Raw genomic sequence first — 12,416 nt, forward strand, 5'->3', positions numbered from 1 at the left:
AATTCCAAGGTGGCTCTTGCAGTCCCACAGACTACCTCTGGTGGCAGGATCACCTGCTGGGCTCCAAATTGCTGGATCCCCCTCTGTAATCTGACTGGTGGCCAGATGGGGCCTGGCTTGTGGGTGCTTTTCAGCTCACCTCTGGCTGTGGGGGAAGCCCTTTTCCAGCTCCATGCAAACTAGGTGTGTTCTGGACGGACTCAGAGGGTCCCTGATCTAAAATGGTGAGTTGGGAGGGCCCTTCCCGCTACTGGCATATTTTTGAATTAATGATTTTGTGTCCATTGGGTAGATTCTTCAGAGTGGAATTGCTGGGTCATATGGTAGCTCCATTTTTATTAGATTGAGGAACCACCATACAGCTTTCCATAGTGGTTGGACTAGTTTGCATTCCTACTAGTAGTGTAGAAGAGTTCCTTTTTCTCCACATTCTCTCCAACATTTGTTGTTTCCTATTTTTTTTTTAATATGTGCCATTCTTACTGGTATAAGGTGGTATCTCATTGTGGTTTTGATTTGCATTTCCCTGATTACAACTAATGTTGAAAATTTTTTCATATATGTGTTGGCCATTTGCATTTCCTTTTAGAGAACTGTCTATTTAACTCTTCTGCCCATTTTTTGACTGGATTGTTTACTTTGTTTTTGTTGAGTTTTGTCAGTTCTTTGTAAATCTATGTGATCAGTCCCTTATCAGTTGTATTGTGTGCAAAACTTTTTTCCCAATCAGTAGGGTGTCCCTTTGTTTTGGTTAATGTCTCTTTTGCTGTACAGAAGTTTTTTAATTTGATGTAGTTCCAGCTGTTCATCTTTTCCTACAGTTTCTTTGTTTTGTATGATTTGTTTTTGAAGATGTTACTGAGATGTATGTCATCCAGGGACTTTGTGTGGTTGGAAGTTGTCAAGAACTAACCTTAATCAATTTTGGAAGGATATAGGGTGAAAACTTAAGGAAAACCCAGTGAGCTCTTCTATGTGCTACACATGATGCACTGTCCTAGCACATCCCCGAGGAGCAGCTGTGTCTTGTAGGTTTCAGTGATACAGGGCAGAAACACGGTGTTACTGTACCCATTAGTTATTTCTCAGGACCCAGGAGAGCAGAGGTTCTCAGACTTGAGCATGCAGCAAGAATCGCATGAGAAGCTCTTGATACAGATTGCTGAACCACACTCCCAAATTTCTGATCCAATGCTCTGGGCTACACCTAAGTATTAGCATTTCTAATGAAGTTCCAGGTGATGCAAAATCTTCTTAGCCAGGGGGAAACTATGAAAAACAACATTTACTTGATGGTTTATAAAAATATTCAAAAGTCTTAAACTGCATTGTGAACACATGGAGCTCTGTTCCTGCTGCTCCCCTGGACATCCTCTGGCAGAGTTAGCCTGGTGATGGGACACTAAGAGCTGAAGGGATAATACATATCTAGGAAATTAGAGTGGAGACTACAAGCAGCACCCTATAGCAGTGACTGAAGAGTAGGTGTTAGGTTCTATCATATACACAGTTCTCTGGGGGAGCAGGAGACATTGGACGTTAAGATGCAATCTCAGGCAACAGCTTCCAAGGATGAACATTCTTGCGGGGTGAATGAGGGAATGAAACATTAACATCAAGCTTTCTCCTAACATGGAAATATGATTTGGAGAGAAATACTTATGTATCATTCTTTTTCATTCTACCTCCTATAATTGCCAAACGTAATAAATAATGTTGGAGAGATCATTTTTCAGACAGTTTGAGGGTTATGCCTCAGACCTTTCTGAATGACAGTGTGGGCTCTCAAAAATCTGTCAAGAATCTGTGGGTGCAATTTCTCTCTATGTGTCATCTAGCCACACAAATCTTGGCTCTTACATATCAAGTAGGTAATTTCTACCTCACATATATCACAGGCTGAGTGATCTTCACTGAGCAATGAACTGTCAAAATTTTTAAATTTGTCCTGATTAGTTTGTGCAAACCTCCCTGAGTTTTGTTGGGTTGTTATCTCATAATCCCTTCAGGTTTGTAAACCTACTCTGAGTTCTATAAAGATGAGAAACTGGGCAAAGTAGCAAGTAAAAGTCATCAGTAAAACCACAGCAAAATCAGAGAGAGAATCTGGGAGAGGCACCTAGTGCAGCACTTAAATGCAGAGCAGGCCTGGATCCCCATCAAAAGCTCTATAATGCTAGCTAGTATTCCTCTTTTTGTTTTTTAGTTTATTGTGCATGCTTCCACTTCCACTGGAATTGGGAAGAGGAGGTCTGTGTAAAATGCCCTTGGAAGACCTTCTTTCTCCTCTGTATTTGCAAAACCTCCTCAGGTCTGGAGAATTCTTTGTAACCCACACTGACCTTGTCAACTTTTGGAATCCTGCACCAGATGCTAAATGTCAATTTCTAAGATTGTATTTGGTATACATATTATGATAAAATTATGCCCCTTCAATGTGTCCAAGGAAAAGTTTTTGTCCTGGGATGCTCAGGTTTTCTTCTGGGAGGGAAAAGGAGGGCAGTGAGGGCTGGCTTTCTGTTTCAGGTTACTCCTGACTATTTAACCATGGCCCCTGACTAAGGCTCACTGAGCCTGTCCCTGCCCCTTGGTGCTCAGTCCCCATCGAATAACCTGGGTGAAATCTATTCTGGAATATCCTGTGGTGGCTCCACACAATTAGCAGAAGGGACTGTCAGCCCTTTAGGGGAAGACTTAGTCTGAGGTGATGGCTTGCCAGATAATGGGCTTCAAGATCCTTTTGGGTCTTGTAGAAACCACCTAGTTGAACTAATGAAAAAAATGCCTGCTTTCTTTTCTCTTTCCCATCCCTCATTTTCACCTACTTAACTACGTTTTAAAAAGTGGTAATTTTAAAGATGTGAATTTAAAGTATTTCTCTGGAAATTCTAGATAAACTTTGATATTTGTAGATTAGTCTTAATTATTTTTCTATTTTTCTTTTTTAAATACAGAACTGTTAACTGCAGAGAGAGGTGAGCAGTATTCCTTTCTATTTTAGAAGCAAATGTATCACATTAATGTAGATTTGATCTATAAAATTATATTTGCAATTGATTTCTAAGAAGTGATCATTCTTTTAAATTATCTATACATATAATTCATCTTCAACTGATATGTTGTGATTTTATATTATAAATTATAGGTTGTATAATTTAAGATAGTTCAATTGAGGCATATTATATTTTTTGTTTGTTAGCATTTGTTTTAATGTTTAAAGTCCACATAAAGAAATTGAATATTCCACTTTAAGACATTTTATTTGATGAAAGTTTCATGGGTCTGTACTTTTTTTTTCAAATTCATCAAGTTGCATGCATTACACCATTATATTAATCATACCTCAATTAAATTAAAAAATAAAAAGTGTGATAAGGAAGAAAAAAGATATTGAATATTCCTTTATGTTTTTTCTACTATTTTATGTTTAGAAATCAGTGCCTGAATTTTTAGTTTCACCAGTTTTTTGTCTACTTGTTAAATCCTTTGTTACTAAGTGCTAATTAATATTAATTTATATTTTCCATGATGAGATACCAACCCAATATATGACCATCAAGATATAGTTTTTAAAGACTTTGTATTTTTCTATATCATATTTTAAATTGTTACAAGATATTTTCTCTTCATGTATTTTTGGTTTTGATTTTGTTTCTTTTTTTTTTTTTTTTTAGAGAAGGCAGTGCCTTTACTGGTCATGCAGGCTATTTGAGGGGGATGAAGCGGGAGGAGTGGGTGTCCCCTATGCCTGACCGGCTGTGTTTGACAGGCTTGTAGTTGATGGAAAACTTGCCCAGGTAGTGGCCAATCATCTCTCAACCTTTTTTTTTAAGAGAGTGTTTTTCTAGTGTCTGATATTTCTCTTGGCCTTTGCCCTTGCTTTCCCCATCCTGGAACCTTTTATTTCCTTGAATATTTCCTGATGAACCATGTTTCTCCTGGGGGAGGCTGATGACCCCTCACCAACTCATCAGAGATCTAAGTGCTGCTTGCCACACCCTCTCACAATTGCATTGCTAGTACTCTGTGCAGGCACAGACCTGGATCCTGTGTCTTTTCAGGAGAGACCGTGGCCTGTCCTGTGTCCAGATCAGGGTGATCAGTCTACAGATATCTGTGGATGGGAAAATGTGTCTTATTAACAAGATTTCTTTTCATTGTTCATGTGTGTTTTGCCCTCTATTTTTCCAAATCATGTGGAACAAGAGAAATTGAACTCTGTTTTCATTTTCAGTCCAGGTTTAAATGTAATACAACATTTAATTGGACAATCTCTTATGTTTTATAATTAATCTCTTATCAGTATAAATTGATCTCACACTGATCTGAACCCAATGTCTTTGCTATCCTCCTCTGGATCTCAGATAGTTCTTGGTGAAGAACTTTGGCCATTAGCTGCTATTAATAGGTCTGTTCATAAGATGTCAAGCCAGACTCCACATTACTAGGAGAATGAAGTAAAGGGAAGGGGTTTATAAGGAATTTCCTAAGTAGTCATGCCTTGTGGAAATGGCATAAATGGGACTGAGCAATGGCAGGGGCTCCTGAGGAATTCATCGAAATCTTCCCCAAAAGGAAGAGTGAGTATTTGAATATCTGAATACACAGATGTCCCTCAAGCAAAGCAGTTTTTCCCCTTATTAAAAAAAAAATCCTTGTAACTGTGTGTGATACAGTCACATTTGGTCAAATGTTTAGTAGATAGCTATTTTGATAAAGTGTTATTTGTATGAACTTGACACTATCCAACAAGCATACTTGGTTGTTTTCTACTGAGAAAACTTCTAGATAAAGGGAATTCTGAGTACATTTGCTAACACTTGTTCCCTGAAAATCTCAAAAGGGTATGCTAGTATGACATGGTTGAAGGGAAATATTGTGGAAATTGCCATTGTCCCTACTTCTATGATTCCTTCTGTGGGATGAATCAACATGAGGTTCGGATCAATATCATATCAGTGCTACAGGCTCCTGAGGATACAGGACACCTCAGCAGCCTCTGGTGTGAAATATTTTAAGGTGTGGAACAGAAGATTGTCTCTGCTTCTGAAACTCCAGGGAAAATACTTGTATTTAATGTTTTTTATTGAAATTTTCTGTAGCTTGACTTGAGTTAGCAAGTTTCCAGCCTCTTTGTCCCCAGCTAAGGTAAAGTGCCCCACCCCCAAATCCTCTATCTAGTGACATCACTCCCAGTAGGAAAATACAAGTTATCATTAGTTATTCCAGTTTCTTCTTATCATGAGCCAGATCTCCACTTACAGCTCTTGTGATGAAATGAGAACATCAGTGTCAGTTTTAGACCTCACCCTTTGGAAATCATGGATAGAAAGTATGGAGTTTGTAGGTACTTGGCACCAATGTTTTCAAATTTGAGACCTCATCTGGTGGTGGAATTAACAAGAAAGGAAGAGAATTCTTTTCATATCTTTCCATGTGACTATTCACAGTCAAACAATATTTTTTAGTTTGTGTGAACGTTTCATTCAGAAAAATGGAGTTTTTCTATGTGCCAGGCTCAGCATGAACCAACATGTCTGTGGCCTCACATTTTCTTTTGTAAAGTGGGGACCCAGATCTGATGGGGAAAAATCTGTGGGTAGGGAGAAGAAAACACCATCTAACTTACTTTTGTTTTGCTTTCTTGTGTTTTTTTCTTCATACATACAGACAAATTAATGAAAGAAAAAGGTAAGTGATGTACAATAAAAACCCACTCTTATTAAATTCAGCATTGTTTCAGATTTTGCTCATTTCCCTCTCCCCAACAGTTTTAGAGACAATTGACATATAACGTCATGTAACTGCACCATGAAGATTTGTACCTTAACTGCACCATGAAGATTTGATATGCATATATATTGCAAAACATATATACTATTTATATGTATAGTTCACAGTTCACATTCATCACCCCACATAGTTGCATACTTATTATTTTACTTTTGATGAGAACTTTAAGATCTGCCCTTTAGCAACATTCAAATTTACTGATTAACTTTTGTCATTATGCTGTACATTATGTCTATGATCTTGTAGTTTCTAATGTCAATGGGGGAACGAAGATATGAGGTAGTATTTTTGTGAGTAGGGAGAAGACACTATCTAACACACATTTATTTTGCTGTCTTCTCTGGTTTTTTTTATGCAGAAGAAATAAAGAAAGAGAAAGGTAAGTGATGTTCAATAACAACCCACTCCAACTGAATTCAGCATTGACCTCAAATTTTGTTCTCCCTGCTCCCTTTCCCCACCACAACCCCATTGGGATAATTAACGTGACATTATATAAGCTTTAAATGTACACTGTAAAGATTTGATATGTATATATTACAAAATGATTGCTATGATAATTAGAGTTAACATCCACTACCTCCCAGAGTTACAAACATATTATTGTACTTTTGATGAGAACTTTCAAGACCTATCTTAGCAACTTTCTGGTGTGCTTACTATTGTTACATATTGTACGTATTTTTTCTGACCTTATGTTTTCTATTTTCAAGTGGAGACAAATATTTGAAGTGGGTTTTCTGTGGATATGAAAGAAAGAAACTCTAACATTACGTTTGCTTTTTGCAAAAAAATAGAGAAAAAGAATGGTTAAGTGATGTACAACAAAGATGTTCTCCAATTGAATTCATCATTGACCATAAAACTGTACATGTCTACATATACATATCTACCTCTACCACTTTCTTTATCCATCCTTTCATCTATGGGCACTTAGGTTGCTTCGTTGGCAGGACTATTATAAACAATGCTGCTCTGAATCTGGGTGTGCAGATATCTTTTTGGGACAGTGATTTTATTTCCTTCTTATATATATTTAAGAGTGAAATTGCTGGTTCATATGATTGTTCTCTTTTTAATTTTTTGAGGAGCCCCTATACATTTTTTTTAAACTGGTTGAACTAATTTAAATTCCAAATACTTCACAAAGGTTGATTTTCTCCACATTCTTGCCAGAATTTATTTCTTGTCTCTTATGAAAGTCTATTTAACAGGTGTCAGATGATATGTCGTTGTGGTTTTTTACGCTTATTTCCCCAATTTATCAGATAGTTTGCAAATATTGTATCTCATTTTCATTTTGTTGGTGAATTCTTTTTCAGTGCACACATTTTTTTAGATTGATATAATCCTACTTGTTCATTTTATCTTGTTGCTTTTGCATTAGGAGTCAGTTACAAAGTATCATTGCCAACTTACAAGTCAAAGAAATTTTTCTCTGTGTTTTCTTCCAGATGTTTTGTGATTTCAGGTTTTACATTTAAATCTTCTATCTAGTTTGAGTTAATTTTTGGAATACATATGATAGACATAGCATTTCATTCATGTGACGATGCTATTTTCCCAGAAGTACTGATATTTATTGAAAAGAATGTTCTTTCTCCATTGAGTATCATGACTCCCTTATCAAATAATTGACTGTTGTGGATAGGTTTTTTCCTGAACTCTCCGTTCTGTTTCATAGGTCTGTCTCTGCTATTTTTTTTTTTTTAAATGCCAGTACTTCATTCTTTTGATTACCATAACTTTGTAATCTAGTGAGAGGTCAGGAAGTGTGGTATCTCTAGCTTAGTTCTCTCTCAGGATTGCTTGGACTACTTGTGGTCTTTGGTCATTCTGCATAAATTTTAGGATTGTTTTCTTTCTATTTCTTTAAGTAATGTCATTGGAATCTTGGTGGGCATTGCACTGAATCAATAGATGACTTTTCATTGTTTGACTATTTGAAAAGTGTTATTGATTCATTTTAAAACGTTGATGTCTTTCCATTTATTTATATCTTCAACTTCCTTAACAGCTTATATCTTTCATTGTAGAAATCTTTCACCTCCTTGGCTAAATTTTCCCTTGTGTTTCATTGTCTTTGATGCTATTGAATCAATGTTTGTTTTCTTTATGTATTTTGCAGATAGCTTTTTGTGAGGGCACAGAACACTTGGTTTTTATATTGATTTTGTACTCTGCAACATTCCTGAATTTGTTAGTTAGGTCTAATTTTTATTTAGTTGAGTCTTTAGGATTTTCTGTAGTATTTAACATCTCATTTGCAAACACAATTTTATTTCTTCCATTATAATTCTGGTACATCTTTGTTCTTTTTGTTGCCTGATTTCTCTAGCTTTACTTCCAGTGCTATGTTGAATGGACCCAGTGGGCATCCTTGTCTTATTTATCCAACCCCTTGCCTTATAGTCAAGCCTACATTCAATGATCATTATTATGTATAAGAATGTATGTCTGTTTCAACAGGTAGTATCAGCAGATGCTAAGAATACTAGAAATCATATGAGCTTCATGTGTTATAAATGAAACTATATTTATGAGTGTATTTTCATTCTTTTCCCCACCTGTTTTAAGTCCCCCACTCTATCATTTTGATGCTTCAATATAGCCACCTTTGTTACCTTTATTGTCCTTTTAGCTACAGCTCAGAAGAACTTACCACGAACTTTAGGAGAGATTCAAAGAGTTGTGAAACACTCTGAAATGCTCTGGGTTGAGAACATCCAAACTATTAACTTGAAAAAGCAAAAACAAAACAAAAGCATTTTGCCTGATAAATGACTTTTATTGTTTTTATTTTATATATTTTTACATCATTTTTCATTTTTGCACAATGTATGCATTTTCATTTTGATTATAGTCTCCATACAATTCCCACCCCCCCTTGTTTTGATCCTTCTCCCTTCTCCCTCCCCTCCCTTCCCCTGTAGTGTGTCTCTGGTGTATAGAGTTTTGATTATTTCCACTAAATGTACCCCTAAGTCTCCATTTTGTCACTAGTTATTTGATGCATAATGTTATCTATTTTAAAAATTGGAGGAAAGGTAAGCACTAAATCACTGTCAACTTTTTGAGCAAATGCTATATATAATCCTTTTTCTCTTTCTAAAGTTTAGTTTACATTTCATAGAATCTGTATAAATGCAATCACACAGTTTGGGGAGAGCTGGCTTGTGTCATTCAGCATATTTATTTAAGATTATGCATCATTTTGTTTATCAATTGTTTGTATTTATTGTTAATTAGAAATCAATTGCTTGAGTCAAATGGATGTAATTTGTGTATCTGTCCACTTGTTGATAGGCATTTTGTTTTCTCACTTTTGAGCCTTACACGTCAGTATCATGAATTTACAAAGAAAGAACTGCCTTTGGTGTTTCCCTTAAGTGCACATATGTTGTGTACCATTTTTCTCTCAAAATACTTTTTAAATTTCCATTTAAGTTTCTTTGACTCATTAGTAGATCAGGAATGTGATTAACTTCTATGTGAATTTACCAGTTCTCCTATTGATTTCTATGTTCATACCATTGTGGTTAGAAAAGATACTTGTTATAATTTTAATCTTCTTAAATTTGCTAAGTTTTTTTATGGTCTAGCGTATGACTTATCCTTGAAATTTTCCCATGTGCACTTGAGAAAACAAGTTTACAAGTCTACTGGAAGTTTTTTTTTTGTTGTTGTTAAAGATTTATTTATGCTTACAAGAACTGGGATACAGGCCAGAAGTGTGGGGGGTGAGAGAATTCACCAGAGACAGAGCGGGGAACAGAACAGGCAGATTGACTGAAATGCACTGCTGAGGGGAGCAGCGAGTGTGACAGGAGAGGTCTGCTGTGCCATATGGGTTGCTGCCTGGCTGGGGATCAAACTTGTGCTGCAGTGGCTGTGGGTAGCTCCATAGGTTGCATGTTAACCCCTTGCCACCAGGGAGGCCCTCTACTGGAAGTTTTGCTTAGCAAGTTGAGTTGGGTCCCATGTGGATGTCTTGGAGAAGTTGTCCTTTCTTTCTTTGAGTCTCAAACAACAGAAATAGAGATATTCATTGATAACTTGCTATTTATATATACGGGCAAAACCTGACATTAAACTTTTTGAGTATCAGGAATTAATATTTTTAACCTCTTTATTTTACTTTTTAGATGAACTCAGTAATGAACTTGGTAAGTTCTGTGTCTCTTTCATATGCTAAATTGAAAATAAAGCCTCTATTACCTCAAAATACTTACTTCTCTCTCTGATTGGCTGCAGACAGAAGAATCGCCATAGGAGTAGATGGTAAGTGATGTCAAAATGACAAAAGTGCCATGCTATATGTCATTACTTGCAACATCCCTTGCCCTGCCAGTTATTCAGCTAACCTTGAATGTTTCTATTTGTAGGTCTGAATAAAGCTCGAAAATCTGCAGGTAAACAAGCAAAGTTGATAATGTGTGGCTAGGAATGACTGAATGCTTGTCATTTAACCTTTTTGGTATTCTGTTGTAAATAAATGGTTTTGCCCAAATAATCTGTAAGATATCCTAAAAGTCAGGAAATCATTTGATTTCAAATATATAGGCCAAACATTAAAATAAGAATCAAGTCAATAAATGGGAGAGATTATGTTTCAAGAAGACCCCTTTCAATGAATGCACAAGCTCTGTAAAGCATGGGTACAATTAAATCACCTTATACAGAGATGCAGTTTTGGTTTTTAAAAAAAGATTTATTTATTTATTTATACAAGCACTGGGGTACAGTCAGAAATGCGGGAGGGTGAGAGAATTCACCAGAGCCAGAGCGGAGAGCAGAATGACGAAGTACACTGTTGAGGGGAGCAGCAGGCGGCAGGAGAGGTCTGCACACTATTTTGGAACCTCCCCTCACGGCCGGGGATCGAACCAGCTCTGCAGAGGCTGCTGGCAGCTCCATAACCCAGCGCTCAACCGCTGCGCCACCGGGGAGGCCCAAGATTTATTTATTTATGCATACAAGAACCGGGGTACAGGCCAGATGTGTGGGGAGGGTGAGAGAGAGTGGGGAACAGAACAGACATACTGACTGAAGTACACTGCTGAGGGAAGCAGCAGGTGAGAGAAGACAGGTCTGCGCGCTATGAGGGACCCTCGCCGGCTGGCCGGGATTGAAACTGCTCTGCAGAGGCTGCGGACAGCTTCACAGCACTGGGCTCAACCACCTGCGCCAGCAGGATTGCCCTACTTTTCTATTTCTTAGACACACTGAGCATGTTTCTTCCTCTGTACTTTGCAGATGGGGTTTACTCCATGGCATTTCTTTAGTCACTTGTCATACTTTTACTCTATTCATAATGAGCATAATATTCCCAGTGAAAATACTTCATAAACATTCTGAGATTTGAAACATTGTTAAAGATTTTTCACATATATGCCAGCTGGCATCTATACATACTTCTGACCATATCAGTTTTTTCCTCTGGAAACTCTGAGATGACTACAAATCAATTTACCTGTGAAATGGTTTAATGTTTTGCTCCAAAAAAATAAAAATGTTCAGATTTGGGAATGGAAGGCATCATGGATAATGGTTTAGGAAATCTGAGTATTTTATCTCTCTGTAGTTTTGAAAAGGATCCTCTAAGTGACTTGATTTATCCCTCACCCTTCTTTGATCCCTGTCTTAGAAGATGAAAGTTCATAAGTCATACAATTAATTGATCTAATCTTTCTTCTACAGCAAACATATTACTGGATGAAAACACTGCTCACCCTCATCTTCTGGTGTCACATGATGGAAAAACTGTGACTTCTCTTCCAGAAAAACAAAATCTTCCTGATAATCCTAAGCGACTTGATAGTCTGGAGGCTGTGCTGGGTCAGAACAGCTTCTCCAGTGGTGAGCATTACTGGGAGGTCTGTGTAGCAGGGAAGAACAGGTGGGCAATAGGACTGTGTGAGGACTCAATTCCCCGGAAAGGACAGTACATCTCCGCTAGGCCTGAAAATGGTCTCTGGACACTTTCCCTGAAGAATGGTCAGTTGAAGGCACTTGGCAGCCCGCGTTTCCTTCTTCATGTCCCAGAACCCCTTTTGACCGTGGGTATTTTTCTGCAGTATGAAAAAGGGCTGATCTCTTTCTACAATGTGACAGATTGTACCATTCTCTATACTTTCAAAAGCAACTTCAAGAAGTCCCTGAAACCATATTTTTATCCTGGACCACCCACTAGGAGTAACCGTAATGGCCTTACCATCCTCCAGGTAGAGCCTGTCCCCAGTAAGTCACTCATGGCTGAGAAACAGTGAGGAGTCGTGCTCAACCATGATAGCACGTAGTCATCCGCCAAGCAGGATGCTGCGGCCAGGGGATGTGAGGATCTACCTCAGTGCCCCATCTCCTTCCTGTCTTCTAGGAATCTGAGAATGATCCCTTGCATTCACTTTTTATACTACTCATATCTATAAGCCATTCTCCCCTCAGTGCACTTTAATTTATTCCCTTTGGTTTTAAGAATTTCAAAGCTCCCCCATCCTTCCTAGATTTGTTGTTGAGATTCTGAACTAGGTACTTACTTTCCTCAGTAAATCTCTGCTCCACATTTCTCAACATGCATCATTCCAGGTTACTCTGTGTGTTTCTGTTTCATCAATAAGTTGTGG

The 12,416-nt window shown here is 37.5% G+C and overlaps 1 protein-coding gene across 1 annotated transcript in view; it reads left to right on the top strand.

Moving 5' to 3' along the window:
• The window catches only part of LOC119231528 (butyrophilin subfamily 1 member A1-like), a 36,231-nt gene extending 24,092 nt beyond the window's left edge, over window positions 1-12,139 (top strand). Inside the window, exons 6-12 of the mRNA XM_054688610.1 lie at window positions 2,955-2,975; window positions 5,671-5,691; window positions 6,152-6,172; window positions 9,939-9,959; window positions 10,048-10,074; window positions 10,179-10,205; window positions 11,494-12,139. Coding sequence (XP_054544585.1) covers window positions 2,955-2,975; window positions 5,671-5,691; window positions 6,152-6,172; window positions 9,939-9,959; window positions 10,048-10,074; window positions 10,179-10,205; window positions 11,494-12,062 — 707 coding nt within the window. The 3' untranslated portion in view covers window positions 12,063-12,139. The remainder of the gene's footprint in view (window positions 1-2,954; window positions 2,976-5,670; window positions 5,692-6,151; window positions 6,173-9,938; window positions 9,960-10,047; window positions 10,075-10,178; window positions 10,206-11,493) is intronic.
• The last annotated feature ends 277 nt before the right edge of the window (window positions 12,140-12,416 follow it).

Source organism: Talpa occidentalis, unplaced genomic scaffold (assembly GCF_014898055.3).
Source record: "Talpa occidentalis isolate TD23 unplaced genomic scaffold, MPIMG_talOcc4v2.1 talOcc4.7, whole genome shotgun sequence".
Classification (NCBI taxonomy): domain Eukaryota; kingdom Metazoa; phylum Chordata; class Mammalia; order Eulipotyphla; family Talpidae; genus Talpa; species Talpa occidentalis.